This window comes from Petaurus breviceps, unplaced genomic scaffold (assembly GCF_028583685.1).
Source record: "Petaurus breviceps papuanus isolate PSGF00001 unplaced genomic scaffold, PetGlider_PUasm1.0 140, whole genome shotgun sequence".
In the NCBI taxonomy this organism is placed as follows: domain Eukaryota; kingdom Metazoa; phylum Chordata; class Mammalia; order Diprotodontia; family Petauridae; genus Petaurus; species Petaurus breviceps.
Genome location: NW_027185698.1, coordinates 39241421 through 39258200, shown reverse-complemented (window position 1 = coordinate 39258200; position 16780 = coordinate 39241421). Strand labels below are relative to the sequence as shown.

Here is a 16780-nt window from a genome sequence, read left to right as displayed (position 1 = left end):
GGAGTTCAGCAACTGATGGCAAAAACAGCATCCTGCAAGGCAGGGCTACAATTAGTTAAGACACAGCAGTCAGTCTTAATTACTATTCTAACAATTTCCTGAATGCAACAAGCTTTTAATTTTCTGGCATCACCGAAGGAAGCTGACATATAAATGTTTAAGAATTACACAGGGGGCATTACATTTGTTTGAATTTGTGTCTGGTATGTTTGATGATTTAGAATTCATTTATTCTTCAAGTCTTCAAAAATTTAGGACTCCATTGGTGTGGGTATTCCCTCCAGTAACAAAAATCACAGACCCTCCCTAATGACCCCTGAAATCCCTGAAATTCTGAACTACTGTCTGATGAGTAGGGTCAAGAGAAAAGTGCTTTGTAAACTTTAAAGCACAAGAGTAAAATCCCACTGAAAAGCCCATTTTAAGAAAATTGGCCACCAAATCATGAATATTTTGAGTCACCAGTTGATAAAAAAAAGACATTTATTAAGGCATGAAGCGTATACATACATATGTAGATCAAATCAATGATCCTTGAAATGACAAAGCCTTATCATTATTACCACTACCTCTCAAACCTAAGCAAAATTAAATTGTATTTGCCTAGCCTTTCTCATTTTCAGGTTTTTTGCTATTGGTAACAGCACATAATTTATATTGCATCTTATCATTTATCAAGGACCTACCTCATAACAATGTTATAGGATAATTTATCTCTTTTACAAAAAGAAGAAACTAACTGGACTGACTTGCCCTAAAGTCACATTATCTTGTCTGTGGCAGAACAAAAACTCAAACCTGAGTATTCTGGCTCCAAATTTCCTGTTACAGTGATCAAGGAATGAATGGAGTAAATAATGCAGGACTGGACAAGAACACAACATGTGCTTGGTAGATTAAGGAAAGCAGTGAGAAGTCTTCTTCCATTCACCACAACCCTTGCTTGCTTAGGAATGTAGCAACATTAAGGATGTAATCTGGAACCTAGGATGGACTAAAGGGATGGGGGGGGGTGAGGGTAGATAAAAGAATAACACAGAATTCTAATTCTAAGAAATAGAGAGAAGCTGGATTCCAGATCGCAGAATATAACCTAAGGCTTAAACTTATAGGCGTACTTAATAAACTCAAGGCTTACTCAATAAACTCAAGGCTTACTCATGAGAAGTCTGTGGGCTGGGAGCTTGGCAAGGTGAAGGGGGGAGAGGGAAGGGCATGGAGGGACAATACAAGAAGCTAAATGGGAGGCTTGAATATAGTGCAGGAAAAAAAGCATGGCCTCTGGGTGATTGAGTTTTGAGTATACAACATTTTGGTGGCTAAGTAGAGTCTGTGGGACAACAAGGCTTCTTAAATTCATTTTTGAAAGTTTTGATTTCAAAGTTACACTGTATGCCTGACCCTCTAGGGAATATGGAAAAGGGAGGCCATGATTCCAACATGGGTTTGGAAGATAACAACCAATTATTTTACCTGTATCTGCTATTTGGAAGAGTTCTTAAATTCCATTCATATATAACCTTTCTTTGTCGTTTGGGGTAAATACTTCCATTTTCTCTGCCAAGAAGAATGATCTTTGGGATTGGGAAAGAAACATAAATGGCCAGCAGAGTTGAAACCCAAGTGAGAAGCTGGGATTAGAGCACCTAGAAGACCTCAATAAATTCAAGTCCCCAGGACCAAAAGATATTATCCCTAGATAATAAAGAAAACTGACTTCCATGGCTGGGGTGCTAACAGGGATCTTCAAAACAAACAAACAAACAAAAAATAACATACAGATGAGCTATGAAAGAACTGGGAAAAGGCAAATATTACTCTAATTTTCAAAAAGGGGAAAAGAGTTCCTGGCCAAATTCTAGAACATATTATTAAAAGAAGTGTCCTTGGGGTTTCATCAAAAACCTATCAATCCAGTATAACAGAAGATATAATAGAACTTTTTAGACCAGATGATAAAGACAATTAGGCAAATTCAGAAATGATTAAATAACCTGAATCAGGCAGTAATGAAAAGAGTGATGTGAACTTGGAGGGAGATTTTTAGTGCCATACCCTAAGGATATGACCTCAGCAAGTTGAAAATTTAACACTGTAATGTCTAGAATAAAAACAGAAATGACAGGTGAGGCAGTTAAAATGTATAATTAAAATGCTGAATGAAAGAGGAAGGGGCCAAAATGATCCCCACTGGCTAGAAAACTAATTTAGATGAAATTTAATAGGGATAAAGGCAAATGTTTTTGCTAGGATTTAGAAAATCAATTGTGGGATGGAAGAGGCATCTTTCATGAGAAAAAGAAAGATCCAAGCATTATAATGAACTGGAAACTCAATGTAAGTCAATGATACGACTGTGGCAGCTAACAAATAACGATATAATTCATTTTTAGGCTATATTAGTGTAATGCGAATGTAAATTTTAAAGATCTTCCCTGCCCCTAGGCTAAAGTGCACCAGAAGCCTGGGGAGGGAGGCTTGTTTTTCAGTAGATACTTTTTGATTGGCCAGTGGGTCAATAAGGTTGTTACATTCTCTGAGCCAGGAGAAGGCTATATAAGCCCTGATGTGTAGCTTTGTTTTGGGACTCACTTTGAGAAGTGTTCTGTGATTTGATCTGAATTCTGGGAAGCCGTTGTTGAGAGTCCCCCGGCTTTGAAAAACCCAGAATGTGGAAACCCAGATGTTGACTGGGTATGGATGTAATGGTTGGACAGTTTGGAAATCTGTCTACTTGATGTTTCTGTCTTGATAATTATGCCTGTATACTTTGAGGTTCAGGGTGCTGACCTTTTCTCCTGAACAAGGTAAACGATATATGTCTGACTGATTAAAGTAAGCTTGTTAACCCATTTTGAGTTGCTTTCCTTTAACAAAGCAGATCCAAGAACCTGTGGTAGCTGCAAACCCTGAGGACGCTTGGGGTGCTTGCTGCTACAATTAGTAGATTTTAGTATCTAGAATGGGGGAGGTGATAGGCCTGATGTTTTCTGTCCTGATCATACTGCTTTTAGAATATTGTGGTAGTTCTGGGCATCTCATTTTTTTGAGGAAAATGGATTGGTTAGGAACATAGCATGAAAATGTAGCATTTCCAGAGGACATGAGTCAGAACTGTGAAAGCATTAGACTATGATGTGTAAGGAATGATTTGAGGAGCTGGAGGTGTTTACCTTGGAGAGGAAGAAAGAAAGAATAAATAAATAAATAAATAAATAAATAAATAAATAAAAGGGATATGATTGCTATCTTCCAAGACACATAGTATATGAAAATAATAGGATTAGTTGTGTCTGGCTTGCCCCTAAGGGCAGAACTAGCAGCAAAGACTGGAAATTACAGAGAAACAGAGTTTAGCTTAACTTAAATAAAACTTTCCTTACAATCAGAGCTGTCAAAAGCAGTGTGGGTGGCCTCTATGCTAGGTCCCTTCCAACTCCCAAGATTCTGGGAAATCTGGAATTTGGATTTCTCCGTGCTGAATGTCCTCTGCCTCTGTTTTCTAAGAACTGTTCTATGATTCTCTTCTCTCTCCTCCTCCTCCCCCCATTTAAGTCATTAATATTTTCATGCAATATTGAGGGACTTGTATCAAAACTTAGCCCTCTGAAGAAAACATTAGTGGCAATTTCTTCTTTACATTCATTCTCTAAAGTCTATATATATGTAAATAGATAGACAGACGGTAGATAGCTGAATTGTGAACCAAAATATTTTTCCTATGAGAAAGGCCAGTTCCAGCAAAAGAAAGTCACAACTCTAAACAATTCTTTTTAATCATATGGTATTTTTAAAAGAAGTTTATAGCTTGTCTTGCTGATTCAAAGCTTGTATACAAATCTAAGTAATTAAAAAATTTTTTTTTAAAGCAATCAGGGTTAAGTAACTTGCTCAAGGTTACACGGCCAGGTATTTCTGGGTGGGTGCTAAGTGTCTGAGGCCAGGATTCGATCTCCAGGTCATCCCAACACTGGAGCCAGTGCTCTTACTCGCTGTGCTACCTGGCTGCCCCTAAGTAATTTAATTTTAAACATCATCCAAAATATACACTGTATGCTACAAATAATATACAAATTTGTATTATTATACAGATTTATCATACAAATTTTTAAATACATGAATTTTATTATACAAATTTCTAAATATAAAATAATTATCTATATTCAAAAATAATTGGTAACATTTTGTTTAGCTTTAGAAAACTGGAACTCTATACAGTGACTGGTAAGTCCCATACAAGCCATATGAGACTTGAGAAAGATGAAAGGAAATACTCAAATAGTCTGCCACAAGAAACTTCAAAAGACTGGCAGGTTAACATCCAACAGCTTTCAACTCAGTCTTCCCACCCTCAAAATCTGTGCCATTCAGCTTGCTGGTGTAGTGTCAGTGGATTTGCTTTATCTTCTTCAGAGTCTGAGACTGCCGTAGCTCCTGGGTTCCATGTGCATATGAGCAGGATTCAGAGGTCAGAGAACAACCATCAGGATGATGCATAAAAAACCAACAGAGCCGTGTTTTAAAAGCTTCTGATGAGAGTCTTCGTTTAGCTTCTGGCTGGTTTTTCTTTGTATTTTTCTCCTCTCTCCAATCACGAATGTACACTCTCCCGTTCACAACTGGGGTTTGAAACACAAAGAACAGAAGAGCCAAACTATTAGCAAGAAGCTACAAGATTGGTACATGAGGTTCCAGAATGACAAAGCAGGCTACTTCAGAATGTAGACTGGGAAAATTCTGCTGTACTCATCTGTTTAATCATGTCCAACACTGCTTACAGATACTGACAAATGAGGAGACAGGCCCACTGCAGAAAAGTAAAGGTTCTCACAGACACCAAAATGTTTACAGCAGCATTTTGGGGGACAACCAAAACCTAGAAACAAAGTAGATGGTGAAAGATTTGGGAACAGCTATACAAATATATACTGGTTACATAAATGTAATGAAATGTTACTGTGCTAGATGGGAAATGTGATGAATCCAGAGAATCATGGAAAGATCTACATGGAACGGATACAGAGTAAAGTAATCAGAGTCAATGACCACAACAATGTAAACAAAAGGAATCACAAAAAAGAAAATCAAAAGTGAGTGTTGAAAAATTATAAAATGGCTCAAAAGAAATATGAGAAGACATCCTCACCCAATCCTTTTGCAGAGGTAAGAAGTCCACAAGTGTCATTCATTGCACATAATTTCAGACCTTTTGAATATACTGATCAATTGTGCTGATTTTTTTTCCTCTTCTTTCTTTTGGAGGGGAGGGGCTTAAAAGTACTATTTATTATGTGACAGCTCTCAGGGGTTGGGGAGAAGTTTAGGAGAAATTATGGTGATAAAACAAAAGATATCAATAAAAACTTTTTTTTTGCGCTTTTTGGAGGGCAGTTGGGGTCATGTGACTTGCCCAAGGTCACACAGCTAGTTTTTGTGTTGTGTCTGAGGCTGGATCCGAACCCAGATCCTCTGGACTCCAGGGCTGGTGTTCTATTCACTGCGCCCCCTAGCTGCCCCCCAAACTCATTTTTTTGAAAAAAGAAAAGTAAAGGTATTCAACAGGTAGAGAGCAGTGGTAATTCGTCTTTGAATCTTCCCCAGTACTTAGCACAGTGCCCTAAATTTAACAAATGTTCTTAAAGTGAATGGAAAGAGGTGACTATTTATATTGGCCAAATGACCTCGCTTTGACTTTCTTAGAATATTGCTTTTAAGAATGTACCCATAAGTCAAAATGCCACAATCCAAATTCTCCTTCAGTGCCACAATGTGGCCATAAACATGGCACTGGGGTTCTAAACATAATACCTGTGGGAGTTATAATTTCTGGCAAGGCCTACAAAGCTAATGAGGCTTCAAGCACAAATTTAGTAACACTATCTATATTGTTGACCAGTTAAAGCAAAGCCTAGTTCAGCTCAGGGGGGCCTATCCCAGAAGGCCTGATCAACAGAGGACTAAAGTACATGACAATTCAGTAAAGGAAACAAAACTAACCAACCCAATTTAGCAAATATTTATTCAAAGCACCTCTGTGCTAGGAACTGTGCTGGCCATTGAGAATATAAAAATAATATAATCCCTGCCCAAAGGGAACTCACATTCTTCAAGGGGCACTGGTGGGGGAAAGATGACATACTATGTGTATATATAGGTAAATAAACAAAATTTATTTGAGGAAGCAGAATGTATTAACGACTTAATGTATTGGTCAGGGTAGGGTGGGGATGGGTGAATTAGGAAAGGCTCACAGAGGTGGTACCTGAACTGAGACTTGAAGTAAGCTAAGGATTATAAGAAGCAGAGATGGGGAGAGAAGATATGGCTACAAAAAGGCACAGAGATGGAATATGAAATAGATGTTAAATATGCAAAATGCTTACATATGCTGTTATTTATGAAAAGCTAAAAATATACACATTCTGGGAAAGTCTAGTCCCTAAGGTAGTGTTAGCTTGTGTGTAAGAAATCTGGCTCCATCAGTCAAGGAGATGTGGCTGAACCAATTTTGTGGGACCATCTGAAGTTAGCTGGGATTAGGTATTCCTTGTGCATTCTGTTTTATCCTCTAATTTATTCCAACAAATCCAAAGACTCCACATGAAACACAGCCAAAGCAACCAAGCCCTTCCTGGCTTTCATTGGAAACCATAACATTGGCCCAGATTCACCTAAAATGTTGCCAAGATTAAAAACCTTAGGGAGAGTGAGAAGGAAGAAAATTAAAAGAATGTTTTAAAAATCTAGCTCAATATTTGAGCTTCATATACAACTAGAAAGGCTATGTGAATTGGGCTTTGAATTTCTTTTTAAACACATACTTCGTGAACAGAACCAGAACATTATACACAGTAACAACAATATTTTTAAAGATGATCCAAGAAAATTCCAAAGGACCCATGATAAAAAAAAAATGCTATCCACCTCCAGAGAGAGAACTGATGGAGTCTGAAAGCAGATTGAAGCATACTTCCTTTTCACTTTATTTTTATTGTTTCATTTTGTTTGTGTTTTCTATTGCAACATGGTTAATATGGAAATGTTTTGCATGACGTCCCATGTATAAGTGATATCAAATTGCTTGCCTTCTCAAAGAGGGAGAGCTACAGGAGGAGGAAGGAAGAAAATTTGGAACTCAAGATTTTAAACAAGGATTGCAAAAAAATGTTTTACACATAACTGGAAAATATTTAATAAAATAAAATGAAAACAAAATATAAGACATACTTCAGTGCTATGATCCTAGTGAGACAATTTGTCCCTAACAGCAGGCTGATCCTTATTATATATTCTCCCAAAAAGTTCTTTGGAAAATAAGCTCTCTAGGACAAATAATTTAAGAATTATGGGAGTACCTAAAAACTATGATAAAAAAAAAAAGATCCTGGACAGCATCTTTCAAGAAATTATCAAGGAAAACTGCCCTGATAACCAGAGAATAAAATAGCAATTGACAGAATCTACTGATAACCTCAGCCAAGTTCCAGAACTCTCAGGTCAAGGAGAAAATACTGCAAAGCAGCCAGAAAGAAACAATTCAAATATTAAGGGGTCACAGTTAGGATTATGGGATTTAGTAGTTTCTACATTAAAGGATCAGAGGGCTTAGAAAATGATATTCTGGAAGGCAAAGGAGCTTGCATTACAACCAAGAATCAACCCTGCAAAACTGAGCATAATCTGGGGGAAAAAAATGGGACATTCAATGAAATAGGGGACTTTCAGACATCACTGAAGAAAAGTCCAGAGCTAAACAAAAAATCTGATTTTCAAATACAAGATCCAAGAGAAGCAAAAAGTGTTTTTCAATAACGTTAAACTGTTTGGGGCAGCTAGGTGGTGCAGTGAATAGAGCACCGGCCCTCGAATCAGGAGGTCCTGAGCTCAAATCTGGCCTCAGACACTTAACACAAAAACTTGGGTAAGTCACTTAACCCCAATTGCCTTCCAAAAAGCAAAAAAAATTTTTTTTAAATAATAAGAATAATGATGTTAAACTGTTTACATCCCTATACAGGAAAACGATACTTCTAACTTTAAGAACTATATAGTAAGGCAGTCAAAAGGAGTATACATAGACAGAGGGTTTCACTTGACTTTGATGGAATGATATAAAAAACTTAAGGGGTGAAAAAAAGGATTGCACTGGAAGAAGGAAGAAAAGAAGAGGTAGAATGGGGTCAAATTACATCACAGGCAGAGGTGTGAAAGACCTATTACAGTGGAGGAAAGGAAAGAAGGGAGGTGAGTATTGTCTACAGTGGAGGAAAGGAAGGAAGGGAGGTGAGTATTGTTTGAAGCTTACTCTCATAGTATTTGGCTCTAAGAGGGAATAACATAGTTGTAAAAGCAGATTAAAAACTAGAATTCTACAATATGTTGTTTACAAGAAACACATCTGAAACAGAGACATACACAGAGTAAAGGTAAAAGGCTGGAAAAGAATCTATTTTGCTTCAGCTGAAGTAAAATAAAAATAAATTGGTAGCAATCATGATCTCAGACAAAGCAAAAGCAAAAAGAAATCTAATTAAAACAGACAAGGAAAGAAATTACATCTTGCTAAAAGGTACCATTGACAAAGAAGTAATCGCAATTCTAAATATATATGCACACACATATACAAATTTCTAAAGGAGCAGTTAAATTAATTACAGGAGGAAGTAGACAGTAAACTTATACTCAAGGGGGATCTTAACTTTCCCCTCTCAGAACTAGATAAACCTAACCACAAAATAAACAAGAAAGAAGTTAAAGAGGCAAATAGAATTTTAGAAAAGTTACATATGATAGACCTCTGGAAAAAAAACTAAATGGGGACAGAAAGGAATATATTTTTTTCTCAGTGGCACATGACACATACACAAAAACTCATCATGTATTAGGCCATAGAAACCTCACATGCAAATGCAGAAAGACAGAAATATTAAATGCATCCTTTTCAGATCATTATGCAACAAAAATTTCATTTAATAAAGAGCCATGGAAAGATCAATTAAAAACTAAATGGAAACTAAATAATTTAATTCCAAAAAATGAATGGTTCAAAGAACAGATCATAGAAACAATTAATAATTTCATCAAAGAGAATGACAATAATGAGACAACATACCAAAATTTACAGGATACAGTCAAACAGGGGAAAGTTTATAGCTCTAAATGCTTACATCAATAAAACAGAGAAAAAGCAGGTCAATGAATTGGGCATGCAACTAAAAAAAAAAAAACTTTAAAAAGAACAAATTAAAAATCCCCAATTAAATACCAAACTAGAAATCCTGGAAATCAAAGGAGAGAGTAATAAAATTTAAAGAAAGCCACTGAACTAATAAATAAAACCAAGAGTTGGTTTTATGGGAGGAAAAAACAATAAAACAGATAAACATTGGTTAATTTTATTTAAAAAAAGAAAATCAAATTACCAGTATCAAAAATGAAAAGGGTGAACTCACCATCAATGGAAGACCAAGTTAAAACAATAATAAGAAGCTATTTTGCCCAATTATATGCCAATAAATCTGACAATCTAAGTGAAATGGATGAACAAATATTGCCCAGATTAACAGAAGAGGAAATAGAGTATTTAAAGAACTCCATTTTAGAAAAAGAAATTGAACATCAATGAGTTCCCTAATAAAACATCCCCAATGTCAGATGGACTTACAAGTGAATTCTACCAGGCATTTAAAGAACATTTATTTCTAATACTATATAAACTATTTGGGAAAATAAGCAAAGGAGGCCTACCAAATTCCCTTTATGACAATGGCTTTGATACCTCAGCTAGGAAGAGCCAAAACAGAGAAAGAAAACTACAGACCAATTTCTCTAATGAATATTGATGCAAAAATTTTAAAAGAAAAAAACTCCCAAGTAGACTGGCTTTTCCATAAGGGGAGTAATGATTGGGCAATAACAAATGTCTGACAGTAACAGAGACTCATGTGGCAATCCACAAACCTGAGGGAGAGGTATGATACTATAAGGTATTTGGATAAGAATCCAAGGATCCAAGGAATAAGCAGAGGCTAGTCAGTGATACCACTGACTATATAATACTGAAGATCCAGCAAATAACTAAGAGGAGGCAGCAGATGGTGAGTTTTTGATAAAAACAAGTATGGAGGCAAAAGTTGGGATAGATGGTTTTCACTACATGGAAATCTGCTGGAGTTTTATTTGGTAAAATCATCTTTCAGAAGGCAGAGAAAACAGTCAAAGGGAACTGCTATTTGGAACTGATTCTGTCCAAGAAGGAATTTCACTGATTAGTGAAGCAGAGATGATGGGAAACTTGGGAAGTAATACACCAATTTGGCCTTCTGAGGGTCTGTGATAGATGAGAGAAATGCTGAGCCTAGTTATAGGAATTACTTAATACTTAATGGGAGAAGATTTTAAAGAGCTTAAAGAAAGGATGGGTAGACTCTTAAGGCTCTAAAAAGAAAGCTGGCTCAAAAGTGATGAGGTGGTTTTCAAGACAAAATTACTTCTAATGAAGATAAAGGGAAATTTCTAAAGAAGCTAATGGGATCAGTCAGGTAATTCATCAACTAACACATTTAAAAATATAAGTGATATATAAATGTAAGCTGATGTTACAAGTGATGGAAGCCAGGGCAGGTAAAACGGCAAAATACAAACGAATGGCAAGATATTGAGAAGTTTTAAGAACAGCATTAAAGTCAGGCCTGAGTTGAGGTGTGAAATAAATGGAAAAGAACACAAACTACATTTGGGGCGATATTTAAACAAAGGAGAAGATAAAAACCTAACTGGATATGGTTGAGGAAACAACATACAATTCCTTTAACTCCCATTTTAACTCTGCTGTTTTCCCAAGGAGAATGATGTTTCAAGTGGGGAGGCTGAAACATAAATGGTTAGGAGTAAGGAGCAGGTAAGGGAGCAGCACTAGTTCAGGGGAATTCCACTCCACGGTACCAAAAAGAACTGACAAATATGACTGGGAAAAATGTCTGGGATCCTCGAGGAATCATGGTTCTTGTCTCAGAGTGAGAAAAAGTCTTTATTTTAAAAAGTCAGGAAAATCAATACTTATACTATGCTTCCATATCTTTTCTGATGAAACCCATCCTCATGCCGTGATATCTCTGTTTCTGTATTCCCATAAATCCTAAAGAGAAGTGCCCAATGTGCTGGCAGTGTTCCTCTCCATCTCTCACCCTCCTAATACACCAGGGCAGCTGCTCCGCCTCCCTTTCTGATTACACAACCACTGCATATTTTGTGTGTTGCTTCCTCCACATGTCAGCATTGGTAACATACTGCAGTCTGCCTATACCTGCCATAACCACATCACTATCCTTTAGGTCCCCCAACAGGAACCTATGAGGCATCCTTCCATTCAGCTTCTACTTTCTTACATCTTTGGTTTCCCTTGTAGTGAGAATGTCAACACTGCCATTGTTCAGCTCCTCCAAAAGGATGTCAACTTACTGGTTTTTGGACAAGGATCTTATATTTAGAAAGGGCTGTTACATTCATCTTTATTGTTAGTCTAAAATCTATGTGATTCTTAGCACTCTCGACCCTCTCCTTCCACCGCTGTTACTGCTGAGGACTGAGGCCACCCAGAACTAACAGTTACTTTGCATTCTGCTTTGTTTCATGGTTTGCCACAGATAGTGACCAACTTTCTGCTAAGGTGCCCTTCTACTCTCAGTCAGGCTGATCCTTGGACAGCAGACACAATCTGTCACCACAACTGGATTTGAAGGTTTTCTAGCTTGGTGTCACCTGCTAGATAGAGTTTATGTTCCACTTATATAGCTTATGAGAACCTGAGGTAACCTCCACATTATAATGAAGTACTGGAGTGTAAGTTAATGATACTGAAATCAATTTTTGGTAAAAAGCTAGAATGACACAGTAGGAAAAGGAAATGGTGATCACTAAGAGTAAGCATGAGTTCATGAAGGGCAGGTCATACTGAACTAATTTTTGTAAGGTGCCTTTTTTTGATTTGATGAGCATATCAAGGAATAGAGTGAACAGAGTATACTGGAGTTCAGCCAGACATTTGAAAAAGTATTTCAATATATTCTCTTGGACGAGATGAAAATACTGCCTGGATGCTAGAGCACTTAGAGGAGAGACAAGGGGACTGATCAAATCCAAAATGTACTGAGTCAATATCAACAGGCAACGAGTTGCCCAGGGACTTTCCATAAGGGCTTGGTATGGCTTGGTTTTTTACCACATACTCAAAGGTATATCAAATGTTCAGCTAACACAGGGCTGGGAGAGGAAGATGTTAAGGTGTCAGCCAACAAAGCTGAACGACCAAAATGAAGTATTATAAAATTAGAATAGGCTGAAGCTAACAAAATAAAACTTAACAGGAGTAAATGTCACTAAGTGTGCTAGCACATGCCTGTGTCCCTGCGCTACTGAAGAGGCTGAGACTGCTGGGAAAGAAATCATGTTACTAATAATAATGGCATGGCCATAGAGTGGTCTGCACTAAGTCTGGCACCAACATAGGGAGTGAGCCCCAAGAAGAGGATGACCATAGGTGGCTTAAGGAGGGGTAAACAAGACCAGATCACAAAGAGGGCCAAACAGAGCTCTCCTGTCAATCAATCAGTATTGGGGGAGGGGCGCGGGGGAAGCGGGGATCAGGCCTGTGAGTGTCTATTATACTCCCATCCTGGGCAAGATAAGGAGAGGATCAGGTGAGAGGAGGGGAGGGGAAGAGAGGTACAAAAACAATGAAAGAATAAGTACAGAACAGGGAAGACAACACAAAATCAACTCATGGGACAAAGATCTATGATTGCTATGGGACAGCAAGTTTTTACAAACATCTGCAATGTAATGTGGTAGTCAGGATAGCCTATGATATCAATGTGGATATTCCTTCCAATGATTCAAATTACAACCACTCTGTGACTTAGTAAATGGTCCTCACAAATCACTTAGATGACTTGTGGGTCACCACCTGTGGGTCAGTATTCTGGTGAGAAATACCTTTCTTCTAACTTAACTAGATGGTCTTTGGATGCTAGAAAGACAGTCTGTCCCCTTTCTAGCTTTAAAGAATTACACAGACTTTGTCCTCCATTAGCATATCTTTCAAGAAATGAAAGTCACCTTGAAAGCATGATGAGACATTAGAGCAGGACTTTTGTGAGACCTTGGGCTGAATTAATAAAAACTGAATGTTCAAAGGGAGGGATGTAATAGTTGCACTGTCTATCAGGGCAGAACACACCTGAAGTGTTTGGAATGGACATTATAAAGCTTCCATGTGTATGTCCATAGGATTGATTAAAGAAACTGGGAGTATTTAGACTAGAGCAAAAAGTTATGTAGGCTCTCGACTGTTGTCTTCAAAGAGTTGGAAGCTGTTCATTTAGAAGCAACTGAATTGGTTCCCCCTAATCCAGAGGGCAGAACTAGCATGCTTTATTTGTTTGTTTACTTTGCACTAACATGGTTTCTTTCCCAATATGGTACCATTAGGAAATAAAATGTAGGGACCATTCTAGTAAGTTAGAAAGGCTAAATGGCTTGCCTATAGTCACATAGCTGGTAGTTTATTTTCTAAAATGTTTTAACTGAAAAGGCATAATTTAAACGGCACACATATCATTACCTTCAAATACCTGATGACTGTTCTTAAGCAGGGTTTGGAGGCCTCCGCATTCTCTTTTTAATCTTTGTAGAGTTTCTCTATCTAACTGATTTGCTACTTCTGCCAAGGAAAGGCTTCCTGTTGAGGGGGAAAAACAAACAAAATATAAGATTTCTTCCCCAAAACAGGATACTTTCAGGAACCTATAGAAAGAACAGACCTAGTTAAGTATTCAGCACAGGAAAATACATTTAGTTTTGCCATTTGCCACATAGTTTGGACACTTGTCTGGTTCCCTTCACCCTAGTTTAACACCCACAATAAAACAAAGAAATTATTGAAAAATAATTCAGAAAATATAACCACAGGTAAGAGTCCAATTCTTCACATCTGATGCTAATGATTGTAATGATGATTCTAAATTTAAAACTGTACAGAACTTGAATTTTTCAAAATATTTCCTGATATAATCTGATACAGATTATAGAGCCCTAGATCTGACATGTGAATAGCTGAGTCAGGATCTCAACTCTACTGTGTGACCCTGGACAATGACTTCTGCTTTAGGGACCTCAATCTCTCCACTTTTGAAACAGGGATTGGACAAAATGATCTCTCAGGTCTCCTTCACGTCTAAATTCTGTATGGCCACCTTCATGTTCATTATCACTGCATTTGATCCTCCCAACAGCCCAAGTAAGCAGTAAGCTAAAGTACTAGCTCCATTTTATAAGTGAGGCAAATGAAGTTCATTAAGTATACAATTTCAGAGACATAAGGCACACTAGAGATCAGATGATTCAGAAACCTCATGTCATTAATGAGAGAACTGAGGCTTAGGAAAGTAAAGTGACTCATCCAAAATCACTGTGAGTGGCAGAAACCCAATTTATTGTCTCTGAGCTCAGCAACTTCTCACTGCATCTATCACATTAACTCTCCCTACTGAATCTCTATCAACAGAGCATTCAATTCCACAATCTGATGCAAATTTATTAAGTGCCTATTATGTATAAGCCACTGAAGAATATAAAAATGACAAATAACAGAATCTGGCTTTGGCTTCAAAGATCGTATCATCCATTACAGAAGAAATCACACCAAACAGTATGGCAAAGGGCAAAGGAGGGATCCACATAAAATTCTAGATAAGGTATTTTACCAATAATGAGGGAATGGGAAGAAAGGAAGGGGAACAGAAATGGTGCTGCTCCATCTATACCTCCCCTCCCTCAGGGTCTTTTGTAACCAAGATCGCCTATCCTCTACTAGGCCTTTCCTCCCTACCTCCTTTTTCAGTTTCCTTCTCCCATTAGAATATAAGCTCCTCGAGGGAGGCACTGACTTTCTTTCTACTTCTATTTGTATATCATGTACTTAACACAGTTCCCAGCATACACGAAGTGCTCAAAAAACTGCTTTTTTTAACCATCTATCCAGTTAAATAGATGACTGAGTTGAAGGGTGTGTTTGTGGCTATAAAGAAGAAAAGCTCACAAATATTTTGGCCTCATCAATACCAACATAAACAGTGAAAATATAATTTTTAACAACACAACAAAACCAAACAAAAACCTTACCCTTCTTGGGTTTACTGTCTTAGCTACAAAGAAATTCTATTTTCTGGTTTCAAGTAAGTTCACATTTCTTGTTAACCTTCTCAGTCTAAAAGAGCAGTTATTTAAGGTAATTTTTTTTTTTTATAGGATAAAATGGCTTACAAGACAGGAGCAGAGATGGTGTTTTCAGGACACAATCCGAGGCTTCTAACCTGGCAGTAATGAGGGAGGACCTAGCTCGGAAGAAGAGTCTTGGGGGATTTTTTTTCCATCTGCTTTGCAACCTGAGTAATAGTGACAAGTTTCTGGCTCTTTCCTCTGGAAAAAGAAAAGGTCTCCACTCTGCTTTTCTTGCTCCTCACTGCCTTCTATTCCATCTGGTAAACAGGCAGAAAAGGGTCCTTATTTAGCAGCCTGAGGAGGTTTCAATATTTTAAAGTGTGTTGACAGTTCAGGAGCTACTACATTCTACAAGAAACCAGATCACTGAATGCACAGAACTCTGACTGTCTTGTTCCTTGTCCCATAATGACAGTAAATAGGATTTTCTCTTCATGTAATTCAGTACTTTTATGCCAGTGTAAGTTACACAAATAACAGGAATGTAAAATTATATGAGAAAGAAGTAATAAAGTAATACAAAGCAAGGAGAACTAAATCATGCAAAATATCTAACTCAATGAAAATTATAAGAAACCAGATAGAAAACAGATCAGATTGTGGCTGCATTAGCTGCTAACTTGTTATTGTGCCAAAGTATGCAAGCATCACTGGGCCTCTTATTGCAGTGTCACCTGGGAACTTCCTGCCACATGGGAGCTTCCTCACACTGGAACATAGTCCTTCCCTATACCCTTCTCACAATGACAGATCCCTTCACCACTCAGGGCACCTTTTTCTCTACTAGGGAGTGAGGTCTTCCTACTTCTGTTTTGTCTTACTCCATTAGAATGTTAGAATATAAGCTCCTCGGGGCAGGAACTATCTTTTTACTTGTATTTGTATTCCCAGAACTTAGCACAGTGCCTGACACATAGTAAACATATGCATATGATGGATGGGGTGTGTGTGTGTGTGTGTGTGAAAGCAGACAACAAGCTGAACAAATAAGACAATAGTTTATCATAAAAATAACTTTTTTTCCCTAGAGATATTAGAACTTTTAAAATTCACAGCAGTGCTCAGGGAAGTCATTAATGTGAGTGGACACTTCAGTGCAGAAACCCTTCAGTGCTATACATACATGCCAGATAGCATCTTCATTTCTTTGACTGGCATCAGGTCACAGGAGCACAGGAGTTAGCTCTGTAAAAGACCTAGTCCAAAGTTCTTGTTTTATATATGAGGAAACTTAAGAGCATCGAGGTGATGGGAGCTGCCTGAGGTCACATTAATAGTTTAGTGGCAGAGCCAGGATTCAGATTCTGGTCCCCTGACTCTAAATTCAGAGCCTTTTCCACTATATCACACTGAATACAGCAACTGATATTCATTTATTTAACCTCTATGGTTTGGTATTGTGTAATTCTGGGGCCTAAGTTTGAAGTCATTCTTTTTCTGGAAGAGTTAAAGACTTGAATTTTAATCATGCAGGGATTACATTAACACATACCATATGAAA

At 37.6% G+C, this 16780-nt stretch overlaps 1 protein-coding gene across 2 annotated transcripts in view; it reads right to left on the bottom strand.

The window, feature by feature from the left end:
* Positions 1–465: 465 nt before the first annotated feature.
* Positions 466–16780, bottom strand: part of TRMT44 (tRNA methyltransferase 44 homolog) — a 55295-nt gene continuing 38980 nt past the window's right edge. The window contains exons 10-11 of one of the 2 annotated variants that reach the window (XM_069070576.1): positions 13622–13738; positions 466–4619 (exon numbers count right to left, since the gene is read on the bottom strand). In XM_069070576.1, the coding sequence (XP_068926677.1) occupies positions 4387–4619; positions 13622–13738 (350 nt within the window). In that variant the 3' untranslated portion in view covers positions 466–4386. The remainder of the gene's footprint in view (positions 4620–13621; positions 13739–16780) is intronic. The other variant, XM_069070580.1, reaches the window with a different exon arrangement.